This window comes from Pelecanus crispus, chromosome 8, assembly GCF_030463565.1.
Source record: "Pelecanus crispus isolate bPelCri1 chromosome 8, bPelCri1.pri, whole genome shotgun sequence".
Classification (NCBI taxonomy): Eukaryota; Metazoa; Chordata; class Aves; order Pelecaniformes; family Pelecanidae; genus Pelecanus; species Pelecanus crispus.
In genome coordinates, this window is record NC_134650.1 from 8,207,501 (window position 1) to 8,227,556 (window position 20,056).

Genomic DNA, 20,056 nt, shown 5'->3' on the forward strand with positions numbered 1-20,056 from the left:
AAAGTATTAAAGATATTCAAATTTCATAAGAAGGACAAATTTTCTACAAACATTTTTTGGTAGGTTGTCATATTTTTTTCCACCTGGCCTAATTGTCTGAATTTCACCAACTGCTTTATCGCATTGTAAAGCATTCTGGGGCTGACAGATGCTATTTAAAATCAAATTCTGCTCTTCTCTGCAGCATTGTACATATCCAAGAATAACCCTTCTATAAGGCATGCTACACAATATGTCATTGGTCCCACTCAGGCAAAAATCTAATTGACTTGTATAGTGCATGCATTTTGCAAAGTAACCAACTGAGCAATAGTCACCATATGAATGAAAAGTAATTACTTCTGCTGGGAAACTGAAGCCAGGACACAGCTTCCACAATACCTTCACCACAAGCCTGCATGCCTCAGTGCTAGAGAAACCCCATAGCTGATAAAATGCCCATAAGGAAATGGATGTGAAATCAGTTTAGTTTAAAACAAAATCCCTACAGTACTGTACTTTATCACTATTCTGGTGGGAAAAAAAAAGAAGAAGTAGATGTAGTGCTTCATTCCACACAATAGGATAACCAATAGGGGCAGAAACAGAAGGTTTGGGACACATGGGTTTATGTGGATCATATGACCTCAATATTGATCACATGTTATTTGCATGTGCTTGAAAAACTCGATCACACACATGTGAATCACATGTGAATAAATGAGATTGGATCCTACAGTCATGAGAGCTGCTTGAAACTCCATGTGTGAAATCAGTAGGCACAAGCCTTAAAACCACATAAGCTTTTAATGGGAGTGGAAGATCGCAGTGAAGAGTCTCGGCTGTTACACTAAAGGGTCGCATCTCTTTTCCTTGCTCAGTGTCCCCACCGTGTCTGCAACAGCAGTGCAATATGAAACAACAGTAAGCGAAATCAACATTAGTATCACCAGACCCCCTCTCACACCTACAGAAAGACCAAGCAATTGCATTGCTCCCTTGCTCTCATGAATGCAGCCAGGCAAACATACCCACTTGTTGCCCACCTGTTTTTTATCCAGAGCTTCTTGGGCTCTTTTGCACCTACCACAAACAAGCCAAGCTGCTCAGCTGCTGCATGAGCAGTTCTTCCCCCTTTCCCCATGGTGCCCTCAGTGCCGGGGAAGAGGCAGGCCAGGCAGGGCTGAGCACCAGGCACAGCTTTCCCCATCCTGTCCATGGTGGGCACAAAACCCACGTGCACTTTGGGGGCACAAGCTGGACCGTGCACGTCTCCTCTAATAGCCAAGGTTCAGAGCAAAGCTTGAGAGGTTGGAGGCCATTTCATATCTTTCCTCCCACAGGCATGACAAAACCTTCCCATGTCTGTGTATTGCCGAGCTTAGCTTAGTTTGCAGTTAGAGGACTTTCAGAAGCATAAATGAATGCTAATGAAGAGGGGTGAGGGGCTAGTTGGATATAAGGTTGGTACCCAAGGTTTCTAGCCAGAGCCAAGTAAAACCTCTTGTGTTTCCCAGGCTTATGTTCATTGGCCCCAGATGATGTTCCATGCCTGTAGCTGACTTCTGTGCATCCTACTTTTAATCTGACTGTTTTACCCATCTATTGCCCACCTAGTTCTCTATCCAGAGAAATCCCTATAAAGAAACAGTAGCTACATTACTGTATCTGAACTAAAACTCCAGAGGCAAACACTCCTGCTTTGCTGAATATTTGGATATGTTATGCCATCCCAGGAGGTGCTGGGCAGCTGCATGCAGGGGCTGTTGATCCAGGACCACCGCAGCCCCAGCTGCATTGCCAGACAGTGGAAAATCCCAGGCAGTGTCCTGCACCGGGCAGCAATGTCCCTGCTGCTCTTCTCCCTACAGTAAACCCGTGGCAGCCACCCCTTCCCACAGACTCAAGGTTTCCCCATGCACACACACCTCCAGCACTTCACATAGCTAGAAACCATCCACTAGTTCCTGGTCCTGTCTCCCAGCCTTCCTGCACTCCCTCTCTACTTGCCACAGCAGAAATAATCCCAGAAGAGAGACAGACACTGTGCAACTAGGCAGTTCCCTATAAGGACCACATTTTATGAACAAGCACGGGATGGACAGCTTATTTTGCCGGCTATGAAATGTGCTGTGGGCTTGAAAGGGATGCCTTGGGTTGTGGAGGGTGATGACAAGGTGGACACTAAATGCCAGGCCAGATGGATGTGAGTCTCCTCTTTCCTCGGGCTTTTGCAAGGCAATGGGAGAAAGGAAGTTTTTTTCCAGACCAGGATGGCAAGGTGCAACCTGCTTGTAGGGGCAGCCAGATCACTTCATGCAATTAAAGGACCTTCATCAAAGCCACAGGGATCTCCCAATCCTCTTCTCCAGTTGCAAGAATTGTGCTTTTCTTTAAAAAAAACAATAAAAAATAGGGAACAAATCCTGCTACCTCCTTGCCCTGCCTTTGCAGGGAATTGGCTGGTTCTCAAGCTGAAGGTGTCTTTTCATGCTGGACACCCTCATCCCTGCAGCCAGCCATCCATGTGCTCCTACCCATTCCCTGGCAGATCCACAGCAGCGCTCAGAGTCCATGGCCAACATTACGTCCTTCATTGCTGAGCTTCAGGCCTTGCCCCAATAAAGTCAGCCCAGCGTTTGGTGTAAAAGCTCAACTTCTGAAGCTACCACCTGCTCTAAGGACAGTTCATCTTCTATGGAGACCGCAACAACTTGAGGTGCCATCACCCTGTGCTGCCAATGAGCTCTGTCATGCAGGATAAAAGAAAGGACCATCCCTGCTGGGAAACTGGGCAAATTTGGCCTCAATGCCTTTCAGCCAAGGAGGATAAATAATGACAAAGAGGATGATGGACATGGTGCCACGTTTGAGAGGAACAGACGGGAAGGTGCCTGGTTGCTGCAGCAACAAGGCCGCGCTTTCGGAAAGATGGGTTTTTCTTTCTCTTTTCACCTGCCAATCTTCCCCCCACGTCAGCGCTCTGCTGCTGCGGGAGACGAGCAGTGACATTTACACTCCCACTAACAAGCTGGTTCAGTGATGGGCAGCTCTGCAGGAGAGCATCTGGTGTCACAGAGCCCGAGCGGAGAGGAGGGGAGGGTCTTCTCAAGCAGTTAGCATAATTTGGGACTTTTTAGTATTATTATGAGCATTATTAGGGCAGGAGCATGCACAGAAACAGCAGGCAAAGCCTCGGTGGGGCATGCAGTGTTCCCTGCCCTTCGTGTGGGTCTGGTTCTGCAGCTGATGGGAGCAATGAGATGCCACTCCTGCTCGGAGAACGTCTCTGCATGTCCTGCTGGGAGAGGGAAGAAAACAAAAAGGAAAAGAAAAAGGAGAGGATGAGCAAGAAGTCAAGCGACAACAGAGGAGCAATTTCATTTCTGAGCCTGGCTCATGAAAGCAGGCTGTGTCATCAGCCATGCCCCGGCAGTTTGGTGTTCCTCAGTGCCCTGCTGAAGCTGCCCATGTCTCTGGCTGCTTGGGAGAAACCTTGTTATGGTGACAGAGGTGAAACTCATGCTGCTCTGTCCCTCCCGGCAGGTTTGCGCACCGCTGTGCCTCACTATGTTTTCCTTTGCCTTCTGATATGACAACTTTCAGTTCACTCAAATTGTCCCAATAATAATAGTAATAGTAGTAATAACAGTAATAATAATAACAATGCTACTGCAAAGTAAATGCAAGAAAAATACAACAGCTCTGAAATTAATTGTATGAAATAGTGGTGCAGGAAAATGTTTTGGGTCATCTCCTCTCTCTTACTGGTCAATTTGCTACTGGCATCAGGAGGAAAGTGGAAGTTAAAACCCAGCAGCCCTTCCTGGCTGCCAGACTGCTCTGACATTGCAGCTGGCTGAGAAGGTGCCCTGTTGGACCATGACCCCCAAACTTGGGGTGGAAATACAAGAATATCGTGGCCAATAAAACTTGAAACTTGTGTATTTCCATGCCCGGCAGAGCCAAGGAAGCCAGGTTTCCTAACGATCTATGGCTGCAAGCCAAAGACCCATGTGGAGCCTCTGATGCCTAGTATGGATTGCACAGATACGTTTATGTGAGTGAGAGCATTAATAGGTTTTCTCTTCTCTACAGTGTCATTCTTTTTCACAAACCTGGAGGTTCCTGATAGCTTGGAGATCTTCACCCTTCTGTCAAATCAAGGTGGAAGTATGGGCTGAAAATTATTAGTAAGACATAGACAAATAGGCTGCTCCACATCCTTGCCTGTCCCCATCCTTCCCTCTTAGCACAGAACGTGCTAATCAGACACTTTTCATTAAGGAGTCAGGCTAAAAGATTAGGATGTCAAGGAGGGCAGCCCACCTCTAGTGTCTTTGTCCTTCCCTGAAGCTGGTGCAGCCCCCTCAGACTGAATTTGAAGAGGCAAAGTACCTGATGTGTCGTAACCCAGTTTTCTCAGAGTAATTGCTCTGCTTTTCTAAATCTTCACTAAAAAACTCCCTACATTTTTCACCTGGTGCTTAAAAGTATACCCAGTAATCTGCAGAGAAGAGATGACTGAACGTACAGTCAAGCTTGGGGAAAAAAATGGATGAAGGCAGGTTATAAAAGACCAGATAAATAATCCTTCAAATATGGAAACTGCAGAAATTAAGAGGGTATTTGCAGAAATCTCATTACAGAGAGCACACAGGAAGTATCAGCAAGATTACAAACTGACCAGTGTATGAAGGTTATACAAGGGAGAAACCAAACCTGTCTGCCAGCAGCAACCGTCACATCTGCAGCAGTGCAACGCACACAGTGACAGCAGCGAATCTCTTGGCAGCAATGTCAATCAGAAAGCATGGAAAATGAGATCACTTGTGCAGTTTTTTCCAGTGATCAAAACTCTTCAGGGGTTTACCCCTAACAAAACCTCAGTATCTTTCAGCAGAGGGTTCAGGATGGCAAGTTGCTCCCCGTGGCACAGGAGTCTGTGGCGAGAGCTCCAGCTGGGCAGAAGCTTTGCAGCTCACATGGGCAGTGGGGCCAGATGAAGGAGCAGTAGAAAAAACCCTTTTTTTTTTTTTAGTGTTCTTGACTGGAACCCTCTTTTCTTCCTATTAAAAAAAAAAAAAGTTAAATTCTCTCTGTTACAGGAGGGTTTTTTTAATTTTGAAAATTGAAATGGTTTCATGCTTTGTGGGTTAACTTTTTTGTCATCAAACCCTAATACTGCAAAAGAGAGAATCCTTTTCAAAATGTACTTGCCTGAAAGACAGTGCCAGTGCCAGGCAGACTGCTCTTGAATCAAAACCTTCCATGCTCATGTTGCTGTTTGGTTTTGGTCCCTTTCAACATTCATTCCAATATAGTTTTCTGCTTCCTGAATCCTTTCCCTTCCTGAAAAGTGTGGGTTGCTTATTGTAAAACCTGCCAAGCAAAGGAAGTGAGTCAACTGTCCTACAAGGGCAAGGAACAAGCTATGCCACCCACCAGTCCACGTGTCCATGGAGTAGCAGGGAACACCAGGAACCATGCAGAGGCTTCATTCCTGACTGCAGACACTTCTACAGGCATAAATATTATCCTTTAACTGTGTGGCTGCATCTCAAATGATCCATATGCAATTTTCCTCCCATGTCCAGGGAGCAGGGCTGTCAATGCTGGTTAGACCCTGGTTGCTCCAACAGATTGGCACTGACCAGTTGTGCTTGCCCTGGGGAATTGGTACCAGCAAATAGGTATCAAGACGATATTGCAGAGCAGCGACAAGCATGGAGCAGGGGACCTCTGTCTTGTTGCACTACAGAGAAAGCGTGTCCTAGAAAAAGGAGCCTGGTACATGGAGCTGAGCCAAGCTTTTGGGTCCTGCTGCTGCCCAGATTATCCCAACACCCCAACTCCACCTGGTCAGCATGGAGGAGAAGGCTTTGAGAGCTGCACTGAGTGACATCAGGGTTAGATGTTGGAGCTCGGTTTCCCTAGCAGTGAAATGAGTCTTTCTGAGACTTGTCTCTTTCCCAGAGAGCCGGGACAATTCATTAGGCAATTGTAAAATCAGAATGTAGCTGCTGACTGTGAGTTGCAGTCCATTAATAGCCCTATTTATTGCCAACCAAATAATTAGCTTAGACATGCATCAACGGATCTTGATTGCATATGAAATAAGTGCCTTATTACACAGAAATCAAATGAGTTTCTGAGGACAGCTCAGGTGTCACCTCAACTTCAGTATTGAAGAGGAAAAGGAAAAAAAAAAGAAAAAAACACAGCCATTTCGATGTGTTGCTCAGCAACAAAATTTGCGGGGGAAACAATCTAGGAATGAAGGAATGAGCATTTCCAAGAGAATGGGTTATTTCAGGCAAGACATCAGGGACAAGCAAATGTCACAGAGGCGGAGAACTTTTTTTTTTTTTCCTCCTTTAATCAATAATTTAAACCAGGCATTTTGGGTAAAATAAGCATTTAAGTTAGCTGATTGAAAAATGGAGATCCCAAACCTTTACAAAGAGTCACATTGCTGAAGAAATGTTTATTTGTTTGTGTGAGGGAAACATTAGATTTACTAGACACAATTAAAAATTGAAAATGCTCTTAGAAATGTCACCTGTTCATTTAAAGAAGGAGATGATGTAATGCCAACATTGCTATATTGTGCAGCATCCCTTCCGGAGCACTCTCATGTTAATTTTGTTGTTCTCCTTCCCACGTGCCCTCCCCTCCCTCCCTTCTCCTTTCTCTTCTAGGACAAGACAAGTGCGCTGAGTCTCAGCAATGTGGCAGGGGTTTTCTATATCCTCATCGGTGGGCTCGGACTAGCCATGCTGGTTGCCTTAATCGAGTTTTGTTACAAGTCCAGAAGTGAATCAAAGCGGATGAAGGTGGCAACCCATTCCCCGGCCTTTCACACCTTCTCTCTGATCCTACCCCGGCTCCAAAGCTGCCTTCAGAGACGGATGCAGCCCAGATCATGGGTGGAAAGCCAAGACATAGGGATAATGAAGTGACCTTGTCACTCAACTAGAAAGGAATAGGAGCGTCAGAGGAAGCTAAAAGAGGGTCAAGTGGGCCATAGCAGGGAGCTGATGCAAGATCAGACATGTTGCATAATGCTAGTTCAAAATCCAGATATAGAGCAAAATCATAGCACAAACGATAATGGGAACACATTGCCATTCCTTAAAATTAAAGCAAGCAGACTATGGCAATGCATGTGCAGCATGGATGAAGTATGCCAGGGTTGGTGTGATACAGCCATTACTGCAATAAAAAAAAAAAAAATCCCCCAACTCAAGCAGTTGACAGCAAGATAAAACTGGGGTAGTGCAGTAATGAAACAGATCCTGTTGTTTCCTTTGTTGGCACCATTTGCAGGTTGGCAACAGTAATCCATGCTCAGAACGTTGTTGCCCTGGAATGTACTGATGTGGGTCTCCAAATTCAGAATTAGGGGTCCTCTTAGAGAGCAACTGGCCTCTAATGTCTCCTGTAAGACTTTTTTTTTCCTCTGCCCTGTCATGGTCTTGCAGAAGTGTACTTCCTATGACCCAAGAGATTTGTTTCAGGCCTAAATTCTGGTGTGCCTAAATTTCAGAGTGTCATGTCAAGAGCGGATTAGATTTGAGAGCCTTGAGGATACCCATTTAATGCAGCATCTGTGGAACAAGTGCATCTTGACTCAGATGACTAGCAGAGGCCATCCCTTATACAGATACCGTTGTGTACAAGGGTGCAGCAGGATCTGTGCTCTAAGAGTAACACATCCCTTTTCTTCCTCATCTTGGTCAAGATGCTCCCATGAGCATGGAAGTCAGAATGAGTATATGAAGTATGCAGTGAGTTTCATAAAATTTAGAGAGATTTTCACTTCTCTGAGCACTGAAACTTACCCAGAATCAAAAGGAAAATAAGCAATTGTTTCTTTGGTTTTTATGTCACCATTTCACAACATGCTTAATGTTTTGTCAGCAATAATAACATTCCTAATTCAGTGAAAATGTGCAGTAGCTCTTTTCCCACTGAGGTTCAGAAAATTCTACAGGCAATGAGAGGTACATTGAGCACAGGGATAAGATAATGCAAGCAATTAATGTCCCTCAATATACAAAAATTCAATTATAATTGCTGTCTACACTGTAAAGCTAGGTATGTCACAAATGCACTGCAAAAGAGTGTCAGAATGCAATAGCTTCATAGTTTTAGTCTTAAGGAGATTCTGCCCTGGTATTGGCTTCCCTGTGTTTCTAGAAATGACCCACTAATTCTCATCAGTGTTAGTTTGCAGTGCTCTTGCCATGTTAAAACCAGCCACTATGGGAAGGAATCATTGCTCTCAATGTTAACATCAGCTGGCTCCCACCATCAGTGGCCACCCCACAAGGCCATTCAGCGGAGCCCAGGCAAGTGCCCAGAAAGATGGGTCAGATCCCCCTCTAAACCCAACCTCTGCTCAGCAAGCCCTGACAGACCCCCTGGGCGAGCTGCAGATCCCACCAGCACAGGAGGCTCCTCCATGCCTGGCAAGGCACTAAGTTGACTGTTTCTGAATAGCTGTTCCAGATTTATCTGGTTTGGATAATTCTTCACCTGGATATCCGAGTCCAGAAAAGATGATGGTGCCGTTAGAGATAGCTTAAATGCCAAGAAACCAAATGAACTTCATCTCTTAGTTTAATTGTTCTAAACAGGTGGTTTCCTTAGATCTCTGAAAGCAAACATTTTGGGCAGTATCTGGAACAGGAAAATGAGATTTGGGTTCCTGAATTAGGTTTGCATTTCCTGGTTACCTCAGTTGTCACTGTAGACAAAAACATAGGCACATGCTCAATTTCTCACATGAGGAGAGTTAACCATATGCTTGCAGTGAGTCAGAGTCCACCACACATAACAGTACTGAAGTAGTAATAGCATATCTATGGGGGAAGTGTGTATAATACCTCTGCTCAGATCCAGGATGTTCTTATGTTGTAGAGTTTGAATAGTTTTTGCATATGGCATGTATGCTTTGTACCCCAAAATACTGCTGAAACATTTAATGTTGAATGTAGAAGAGGTGCGAATTAACAGCAGATGCATTAGGGACATGCGGAAAGTGAGAGTCTGAATGAAGACAAGGAGGGAGAGAACAGTGACAGAAAGACAACACTGGTTTATATTGTAATTTCTCCAACATTGCTAAGGACAGGGGGAGACCCCCCCCGTCCTTCCTAAAAAGGGCTTTTGTTTAATCCCACAGCAATCAATCAATGAAGCCATACGGACATCAACCCTTCCCAGGCCAGCTGCAGCAGGAGGCAGTGGAGAAAACGGACGTGTGGTCAGCCACGATTTCCCCAAATCCATGCAGACGATCCCGTGCATGAGCCACAGCACCGGCATGTCCCTGGGAGCTACAGGATTATAATTGGCCTTTTGACCCATTGCCTGGGTGAGAGCCGGGGCAGCCCAACTCCACCCCCTCCAGAGCCAAAAACAAACCCAACACCAACAAGACAATGACGATGGCAGAAGGGACAATTGGATGGATCTTCTCAAGGAAATCAAATCTATTTCCCTTTTTATTTGCAAACAGATCCACCGGCAGGAGAACAGAAACAGGTCTGTACTGCAATAAGGAGAGTGTAATGGGATTTAACAGACTCGTGAACCGTCTGATCAAAGAACCAGTGGAACACTAATGAGGACTATGCCATTTTGTTTTAACTTGGTTGTTAATAAGTCTTAGTGTGTGCAATATATATATTTTTTCTTACTAATTCCTGTGGTGTCAGGGTAACATCAGCCCTTTCCCCCTTCCCTGCTCAGTCCTTCAATCTGGTTTAGTTTGGGATGCAAACCATAATGTCTGAGCTACTAACAGCAAAAAAGAAAATACGATAAATGGCAAGTTGAATTCCCTGCAGGGCATCAGCATTGGCCTCTTTTGTCCATCGTGATTCTGCCTTCCATTGTTCTGTTGTGAACTCGGGCTGTGGAGTTATTGCAACAAGGCAGACAGAGCTGCGAGCGTCTCTCCCTGCACCTGGAAGGACTTGATGCAAGAAAGAACCTGAACAGGGGCAAAGTTATGAGTGAGTTTGGAAACCCCAGGTAACCTGAGGACAAAGTGATAATTCTTGCAGAGATGACGACTGGCAGTTCAAGAGAAGAATCATGAGCCTGGAGTGGAGAGCGTCATGTGTGGCAGACTAGGGCAGATGGTTGGTCTAAGATCATGGTCAGCTGCTGTTTATGGAAGAGAGAAAGTAAATGCTGCATTCCCCTCACGTGCGACTCTCCTGCCTAGGTTATTGGGGGCTAATAAACAATTGTGAACCATTTCTTCATTGCTTAGCTTCTGTGTGTGCTCCTTTTCTGGTGGTCACATAAGGGAACCACCCTGAGCCGGGAATAGACCATCTCAAGACATCCAGTTCTAGATGGCTGCCTATTAACCAGTAAAACATGCTAGAAGTCATGGGGCTGCAATGGGAATATCCCTGCCTTTTCGCTCTGAAGTCCCTTTATGGCCATTTTTCTAAATTAGAGGGACATTTTGTAGACAGTTGGCCAGAATGGCTTCCTGGAAGGAACTGCTGAAGCAAAACAAGGAGGAGACCCTACAAGAACTTCATTCAAGCATCCATGACATTCGACAGCATCAGGGCTGGTCAAACTCAGCCTTCCCGTCAAGTTGTGGCCTCTCTGGGTACAAAGCCAAAAGTAGCAGATTCCCAGTCATGCATCCTTAGGGAGGGGGAAGCATCCACAAGCCAGGAGAGCAGGTTGCTGACCCCAAACTCAGTATTGCAGAATCCCACATTGCCAGACAGGCAGCTGGGAGTCCAGCCAGAGGCATGGAGATCAAAGGGGCAAGGATGGTTTTCCAGAACTGCACAAAAGGTTCGTTCTGTGAATCACTGGCATGGACAGACAAATGCTTCCCACCCTGGTGGGCCTGAGACACCTCCCCAGAACTGAAGGATTCCCAGGGGAGCATCTGGAGAGAGAGAAGATCTGTGGGGCAGAGACCACAGTGAACCCACGTAGCCTTGTCCCATCTCACAGGTCCATCACTGATGGCAAATGAAGTTCAAAGCTTCTCACAGGACCCAGCAAAAAACTATCTGGGGACTGAGCTGCTATTGGAGTGTTCTGAGCTGCTTTTTCTCTTTTTTTTTTTTTTTTCTTTTTTTTTTTTCTGCAACGTAGCAAGAGAGGAACAGGAAAAGAAGGGAGGCAGGTGAAGGGAAAGTGATGCAGGCAAATGACTGGCACAGGTCTATGAGGAGGATCTGTCTATGCAGCTGTCCATAAGTACAGCTGGAAGCTGCCTGAATACCAGTTTCCATTAGTGTACAAATGTGCAGAGCAATACATTTACCACCTTTAACACCAGCCTGGTCTGAAGTATCTGTTTCATTTACCCACTTGTCATGCAACACTTTGGAGACCAGCAAGTCAGAGTCAAGGTCCTAAGCTCGGGCACAGCATGTCTTGTGCCAATATGTTTTCCTCTCTCCACCACTGGAAACCCTTGTGATCTTCATCTTTCATCACCGAACATGAACTCTGTTCTCAGCCACTCCAAACACCTCTTCAGGTCACTTTGTGTTGGTTATCATTATTTTTAATCTGCTTTTCTTAATTTTAACTTAAGTTTTGAGTAAGTGCTAGCACAGTGGAGGCATCCAACAAGCTAGCCTGTTTCCATGCCCAGAGCCCTCGGATGCATCTCCTGACCCAGCTCTTGCCGCGTCCCAGACATTGCCACAGCAGTGCACTGCCGGGTGCTGCGGTGGGAGCAGGCTGCCGAGACACATCAGTGCCCCGTCCTCCTCCAAAGACAGGACCGCGTGGCAGCAGGTCGCGGGGAGCCCAACCGGGCAGTTAGACGGTCTCATGAGAAGCAGCGAATCTGTGCTAGGACTGGCCACCTGTGACATGAAGATGTGAGATGCAGTTTTCAAAGGCTTTTGATCAGTGGAGGAGTTTAAAAAAAAAAAAAAAAAAGATGAATAGGACAAAAGCGTGGAAAATGTTAACTTGTAATATGTATTTTTACTACACTTTTCTTAAAAATAGAGTAATGGTAAAACTCTTAAAGACATTGACATTTTTTCTCAACAGGAATCCACATTTAACAGTTTTGGCTTTCATTAAATTTTGCTCTTTGGTACCTGGATCTTTTATTTAACAGCTATATTTGTTTTAACTCTCTTTTGGTTTTTCTTTCTTTTTTTTTCTTTTTGGCAGTACTGCAAAGGATTTTGCTTTATCAAACACAACAGTGTTTTTCTTTTCGCATTTTCTTTTTTTCAAGCAACATTTTTATTGGTAATTATTATTTACACAAAAATGAAACTATCAGCTGGAATTTTAGCACCAAGGATTCATGATCCATTTTTCATACTTGTCCATGCCATTTTGTGCCAGTGCTGGATGTGTGGAAATGAAAATGATGTTACCCCTCAGGCAATATTACCCAACCTGAACCAAACGAGATTTCCTTGATTATTGCTGTGTCTGACTTGTGAACAGCAGCCAAATAAACTGCTTCAGGTTGAAATTGGGAATCTATCTAATATTTACCCAAGAGTCAGGAAACTAAACATTCATTGGGCTCAAAGTTAATGATTTTGCTTCATTTGGACTTTCGTGGGGTTATTTTTTGAGGAGGGCTATTAGAGGACTTCAGTTTGTTTTTACAGAGAGAGAAGACATGGTCAGCTCGGAGATAATTCAGAACCAGCACTGGTCCAAAAATCCTCACCAGGATCAGCTTTCCTGGAAGCTCCCATGCTGTTTCAGAGGCTTGGACACTTTGTCATGTTTCTCACTCAGTTTTCACACAATTAACCTGCTAAATTACTCATCCAAAAGTCTGTTGAAGGGGGAAAGAGAGTAGGATTTTAAGGGCCTTGGACATTTATGCAGGTGCTGACAGCTGCTGAGGTTAACTGTAATCATTAATGTCATGCTCTCACATAGCGCTTGGTGTCACAGATCTTGAAGAACTTCCCTTCCCCATATCGTCATTCCCATTTATTGGCTGGGGAAGCTGAGACACAAGAGTGCCTTGGACCAGGCGTCCCAGCTCACCCTACAGGGCCATGGTTATAGATTCAAGGTCTCCAACATTCACAAGGGTTTTTTTTTACCCGCTGGTAAGTTTTAAAAGTAGAGTCAGCAAGGGGCAGAATTAATACGTTTTGAAAGGGGCTGTGAACCCTCAGGCTTCAAAGCACAAAAGACTCTAAATCAATGGGGCCTGAAGGAGAGGTTTCCCATGGGCAGGCTATGCTGGAACATCCTATTTTGGTCTTCCACAATTGCTTAGGCATCCAGTACTGTACTGTGGGCTTGGATCCTGTCTCAAAATGCTCTTACTTGCTGAGTGGTTCACTCTTGGTTCCCAGTGAGGTTGCAGAAATGCACAAGAAATGTTCCGTTATATCTTGGCATAAACAGGACAAAACTCCCTAAAAGCAAATACTACTTGTAAGAAAGTCTCCAGCAAGAATTCAGAACCATCTTCAGCAGTTGTTGAAACAAAAAAAAACCACCAAACATTGAACTGCAGCAGGTGAGGAACAGGTGCATCACTCAGTCCATTCCTTTGCTATGGGATGATAACCCTGGCATCAGGACACAAAGCTGGGATGCTCCAAAAAGATTTGGCTGGTCTTGTTTTTCCATGTGCCTACCTACCATCAAATACAAGGAGAATTTACTCATCTAAGTTCAGTGAAAGGAGAGGCAGGGGCGCATCTACCTGAAAGGAAGTTGTAGTGAGGTGGGTGTTGGTCTCTTCTCCCAAGTAGCTAGCGATAGGACAAGAGGAAATGGGCTCAAGTTGCGTCAGGGGAGGTTTAGTTTGGATATTAGAAAAAATTTCTTCACGGAAAGGGTGGTCAAGCATTGGAACAGGCTGCCCAGAGAGGTGGTGGAGTCATCATCCCTGGAGGTATTCAAAAAACGTGTAGACATGGCACTTTGGGACATGGTTTAGTCTAGTCTACCCTTAATTGGTTTAGTGGCGGGCTTGGTAATGTTAGGTTAATGGTTGGACTGGATGATCTTAAAGGTCTTTTCCAACCTAAACAATTCTATGATTCTATCAATGTTTGCTGTAACCCAGTGGGTACCACTAACCTGTTCAGCTCCAGCAACTCAGCCACATATCTCCATCAAAAGTTTTGGGAGACATGGGGAAGTTTTCACTGTGAACACAGGCTTATGTTCAGTTTTCAGTGATGTGGTCTGTCACCCAAGTCTCACACATGGCTCTGGGTCCCCAGGAGAACATTTTTGTGCACGTTTCTAACTAATGTGTCGGTCCCCCATGGAGGCACATGTCAGAGCTTAGATGACCCATCACAGTGGTGTGTGGTACCCTTAGGACACTGCTGGTACTCTTCACTGCCATGGCACGAGAAGTAACAGCTCAGATTGGGGCTTAGCTAGTGGAGGTTGCTCTGTAGCACCACCTCGGAGACTGGAGGAGATGGGTTCAGGCCCTTCCCATCAGCAAAGGTGCCAGATTAACCCCAAATACCTTTTAGAGTCCTGTGTGGCCTGCCATCTGATGGCTTTTGTAGCTGCTGACCTCTCTTAAATATAGATTCCCCAGTTGCCTTCATGTTACCTATGGGCACAAATCAATTTGTCAGCGACCAGTGCTGGTTTTGTGTCTTGGCAGCCCACTGCTGGCTGAAAGCCCCATGCTTGCATCTCTGCTACCCAGTTAATTAATTATTTAACAGAAATACAGGCATGCCACTGTGCCATGCACAGCTGCCCACCAGCTTGCAGGAGGGCAGGGCTTTTGGGGCAAAACCCACATGCAAACCACAGCCCAAAAGATGTCAGACAGTGGCAGACAAAACTGCTTGGGCTCTATGTTGCTCCAGCTTCATTATGAAGATGACACCCCTCCCAGCTTCCTTCTTACACAGAGCTGCTCTGTTCTTTTCCAGGCACTTGGTCCTGATGGTTTGAGTGTATGAGGGATGAATTTAGTGTGCAAGGACCTGGAAAATGTCCTCCTAGGCATGGAGGGGTAGCTTGAAACTGATCTCTCCATCAAAATCCTGACCATTCCCACTCTGGGATTCTCCACTCAGCCCGGACCTGCAGCATCACCTCCCATTTCCCTTCTGTCCATCCCCATCTCTCTCTCATCTGTACATCAATCCCACACTCAGCACTGCCAGCTACTCCTCTCCAGGACCTGGAATAGGCTCTGGATATGTACATGGTGGTTGTCTTATTGCAGATAAGTCTATATCACCATATAGCTCTAGAAAGCAAACGAACTCATCTTCCTTTGGGATGGGGGCAGAGATGTGAATCCAGCTCCACACTGGGCAGAAGTGATCCCATAACCCATCATACTGTACTCAGGCCGCAAGGAGCTTTTCTGAAAATGGGGTGTTACATGGAGCCACAGTCTTGCAAAGTGCTAAGTTATCTGGCTGTTCCCAGAGTACTTAGACTAATCTCCCTTTTGCTGGTGCGCACTTATCCTGAGGAGGCATCGCTGTCTGGCTGCCAGGAGGTGCACCTGGCCCAGGGATGGAGAGAGGCAGGGTGCTGGGCATCATCTCCTCCTACCTGGTACCTGAGTGAAGTCACCTGCCAAACATGTGCAAGGGGAGAGCTGTCTCTAGAGTGGTGAAACACAGTAATCCTCACTCCTGGAAGGGGTATTGAGAAGTGTAATTAGCCAATGTTTGCATATCCCTTTCTCATGCACTTATTATACAGTACACACACACACATGCATACACAGATATTAGGAGATGCTTTTGATGGCCCAAATTAGCTGTCAAGGTACCTTTTCGTTCCTAAGGATCAATATGGTATAATGTAACAGCCACAAAGTATGTTCATTACACTGCAGGGCTGGTTTAACATGCTCTCTGGATCCCTTTGGCAGTAATTCCTCCTCTGGTCGAGCTGGCATCAAAATTAATGGCATGTCGTGTTCTATAAGTCCTGACTTTTTAGATGAAAGGTACACGGTGTTGTTCGCATCAGTATTACAGTGTAATAAATCAATGCTTTCCCATTGGAAGGATTTCAGATGATGTCACAACTTGCTCTCAGGAACTCAAAAGACAACCGGTCTGCGAGGCCATGGGCCAATTAAAAAAAAAAAAAAAAAAAGCCATAAAAGCAGAAAAAAGAGAGGGGAAAAAAAATTTAATTGCAGTATTGTTACCTGCTTTGTGTAGGACGCTGGAGCCAGGGCAGCAATGCGAGAGTTTCATCAGGCCCCATCACACAAGGTGCACAGCTCAAGGGAGCATTTTCCCTGCACTGAGGAGGTTATGGACAAAGCTGACAGAGGATGGGCAGGGGAACACAGCCTAATTTCACTTGGCCAAATAGGAGTGGAGACAAAAGTAGAGTTTGCTTTCTGATTGCCAGACTCTAGAACAAACTGCTCCCGATTTTCAGAAAAGCAGCGGGAAAGGGGAAGAAGAGTAAAGACTGAGCATGCCAGGACAGAGCACCCAGCAACCCCCCGAAAGGTGCCCACAGAGTTGTTGTCCCAGCTTCTCTGGTAGCAGTTGCCCAGAGTGCAGTTCACTTAATGACATCTTTACAAAGTAAAACTTAAATTCCCCTGCTCCCAGGAGCACATGCGCAAGACGGGAAGAGGCTGAACTTGAAAGGGGAGCCGTTTTGCTGCTTCAGATTAGCTCAATCTGTGTGACAAGTTTTCCTCACTTCAAAACCAATGTTGCTGACCTTGAAATCTGCATTATTAATATTTCAACATGAGTCCCATCAGGAGCTGCTGAAAGAGCTCTCCTGGACTTGTGACAGCTCGTCCTGTTTGATTCTAATCATATATGAATGCATGAGTTAAGAAGACATCATTAAAAGTACATTAAGTTTAATTATGCTAGCAGCCACAGACAGTGGGAGCATTGGCTTAATGCAGAATGCATAATTAGATCAGACCTAATCCATTAGATTCATATTTGTTAAAGAAAATGTTCCTTGTCTACAAGTGTCACTACAAAGTGATCCATAGGGTTTGGAGGAATGGCACCATTTTCTGGGGACTACTGCCCTCCTGCCCCCTCTCCCTGCCTCGCTGCCCATCACCCCTGTGCACGCTGCGGAGCCATCACTCAGCTCATTGCACAGCCAGCTTAACACAAAAAACAGAGCAAGAAGATCCTCCACTCTGGCAGCCAAGCCCTGGGGAGGTGCTGCGGTGGTTTAAGCTTAGGGACCCAGATCTCTTTTGCAAGGAGCTGGCAGCGCCAGAGCAGTCTGTAGATGCAGCAGTGCACTGAGTCCTGGGTGGGTGGATGGCCTCACAACCCAGTTAGACCAGTGCAGCCGTGCTCAGGGATGGGAATGGGTGGTTCCAGCATGGCTGATGCCCTTTCACAGACTCCAGACGCTGTTGGCTGCAGAGTGTGTTGGAACAACTTTCCAAACAAAACAAAAAAAAAAAGACAAAACTAAACCAAAATAATGAAAACAAAAGTGTTTCAGCCGCTTCCAGGGCTGGTCCAGCCCTCTCCACTATCACCAGGAGGGCAGTGGCAGGGGCCTGTGGCTGTGGCAGCAGGGAAGGTGGCATGCCCCTTTTCCCAGCAGCACAGCATTACGAACCACCCACCGCATTGCTCTGCAAAGCCATGGCATTCGAGGGAAACCACCATCGCTGGTGGGCTTGAGCTAAGCCCCGAGATGAGCAGCTGTGGGTTGCCACCCCCATCTTCACCCCACAGCAGGGTCACAGGGATAACTGGTACCAACAACCTCTCAGACCCCCAAGCAGCATCACCACACTAGGGATGGCAAATCTGCCAACTCCTGAGCCCCCCGCGTAATCAGGTTGCTGTGGCTCAGTGCTTCTCAGCTGGGATACAGGGGATCTTGTAGCCACATGCTTGTCCCATGGAGCAGTTTCAGCAGCATCTCCCAGCCCAGACCCCGCAGCAGTGGCCATTGCCTTGCCGGGGCATTTCCCAGCTCCTGGGGGCAGCCCAGAGGTGACGCACCTCACCAGCATGCTGCTAAACCGCAGTGCTCATGGGTCCACATGCTCACTGCCATCCTTGCTACAGAGAGTAGTGAATTTGTTGTGAGCCTTTACCTGCCACGGATTATTCACACCCATCGTCCCACAGACCAGCTCAGCTCAGCGCTGGACATGGAGAGGGTCTGCACAAAGCTGAGGTCCAAGTCCCACCTGAGAGTGATTTCAGCTGATGTCCCCTCCAGCCTGGAGTCAGAGTGGGCTGGAAAGCGAAGGAAGTCGAGGCCACCACTCAACACATGCCTGGCAGCTGTGAGCAAGCAATTGCAGTTCAGGAGGGAACCCGAGAGCCCCGCGCTCACTGGCACTCATTGGAAGCAGGCGCCGCTTACACTTAACGGCTCAACTGAGCCCTCTAACACCTGCCTAAGTGCTGAATATTATTGCTGTTAAAATATAATAGCCTCTTGCTGCCTCTCCTCTGTGGAGCTGGGTAAGGGCTATGATTGGGAAGCCACAGCACAGAGGCACAACCCCACAGGCAGGGAAGATGGGCAGGATTAAAACCTTTCTGAAGGCACCTTTCGCAGCCAAGGGCCAGCTCCAAATGGACCACCATTACTGGTTAGACAATAACTGAGATTTTCAGTAAGTTTTCTGAATAAAGCATCTGCTAACTTAGGTTTGGGGAGGCCTTTTTGGGTTGGCATTTTTTTCTTTCTTTTTTTTTTTTTTTTTTTAAAGAGGGAGAAAATCACTGTCAGTCAGCCCATTTTGTCCATATTTCATTTTCATCCTCACCACCTGCACCCCCTCTCTGCCCTGCTCACGTAGGCAAGGGTGACACGGGCGCAGGCACGCAGGCAGGTTAGGCTGCGCCACGGGGTCCGGGAGGGGATGGGATGGGGGTCAGCAGCCCGGGGCCCCCTTCTGCCCCCCATTTTGCAGTGCTGTGGGACACCAGCCCTGTCCTGCCCACAGGGTCTCGCAAAGGGTGTTGGATGACCCCATGGCTATTTACTTGCCATAGAGGCGGTTTCCGTGTTCTCTGTTTTTCAGGGTTTTTAACTGACAATGGTCATCAGCATTTCTAATTTCAATCTAATAAACATGGGGAAAGACCAGCTAAAGGCTGTTGTGATTTCCTTTCCCATCTGTGTGCTGAAGTGTGTCTGTTTGCCAAGAGCCATCATAAGCCAGAGTCCTGGTTCAGCTGAGAAGTAGAAAGAGACATGGCAAGGACTTGGTAAAACTTTCTTCTTCTAAGGAAGCAGATGATTTATAGTGAATTGTATGTACTCTTAGCTGATGAGGTACTTTTTGGCTGGGGGATATTTGGGGAGATACTTGGATACAATCTAACCTCATAAGGCCTTTTAGAGAAACCCTTGATCTTTCTAAATGGGCAGCAATTGATATGTTCAAATGAGCATCATGTGCATGTGTATTTGCACACGTGTGTATTTGTGTGTCATTTAAAAATAAAACTGCGACCCCACAAAAAAATCAAAGATGAGCACAAACAGCAGCTCTTTGGAGAAAGAAATGTGAGGACCTTTATATCCTCACTATCAATTCCCTTTAGTGTGGTAATCCATGTGGCAAGATGAAAGGGCAATCAATGGTGCTGCTAATTGTTTTTTCCAAAGGAAAACAACTAAACTATTGCATTCACTGAGCAATCAAAGGGAAATCTAAGTCAACTCCTCTGTGGCCAGTTTGCCTCCAGCCGACCACTGGCACCCCTGATGGGAGATGGGCTATAGCTGCAACCCTGGCAGCTACAAGCCATATATTCCCAGAGACCCATAAGCAAATTTTAGGCTCTAACAACCCTCTCTGAGACCCCACCAGACATCTGGCAGAATTCAGCAAGATGTCAAATATTTCTCTCTACGCTGCAATATATTTTGACAGGATCTTGACACGGCTACATGACCACAGTGTGATCAGTTCTTAGGTTTCATTTGAAGAAGTGTTTTTGCTCTGGTGTAAGAGAATCTACCCACCCCTCATGGACCATATGCCATCTTTTTGGTACATTTGCTGATTATCCAAAAAGCACTAAGAGAGCCTGAACACTGTCCCAGTGACTCCCGGATCCTCTTTCACAGTAATTGGCACAGAAAGGGC

The 20,056-nt window shown here is 46.1% G+C and overlaps 1 protein-coding gene across 4 annotated transcripts in view; it reads left to right on the top strand.

Moving 5' to 3' along the window:
• GRIA1 (glutamate ionotropic receptor AMPA type subunit 1) overlaps positions 1 to 9,337 on the top strand; it is a 132,628-nt gene extending 123,291 nt beyond the window's left edge. For all 4 annotated transcript variants that reach the window (XM_075715445.1, XM_075715446.1, XM_075715447.1 and 1 more), the window contains 2 exons: positions 6,681 to 6,815; positions 9,149 to 9,337. In XM_075715445.1, the coding sequence (XP_075571560.1) occupies positions 6,681 to 6,815; positions 9,149 to 9,337 (324 nt within the window). The remainder of the gene's footprint in view (positions 1 to 6,680; positions 6,816 to 9,148) is intronic.
• Positions 9,338 to 20,056: the final 10,719 nt, after the last annotated feature.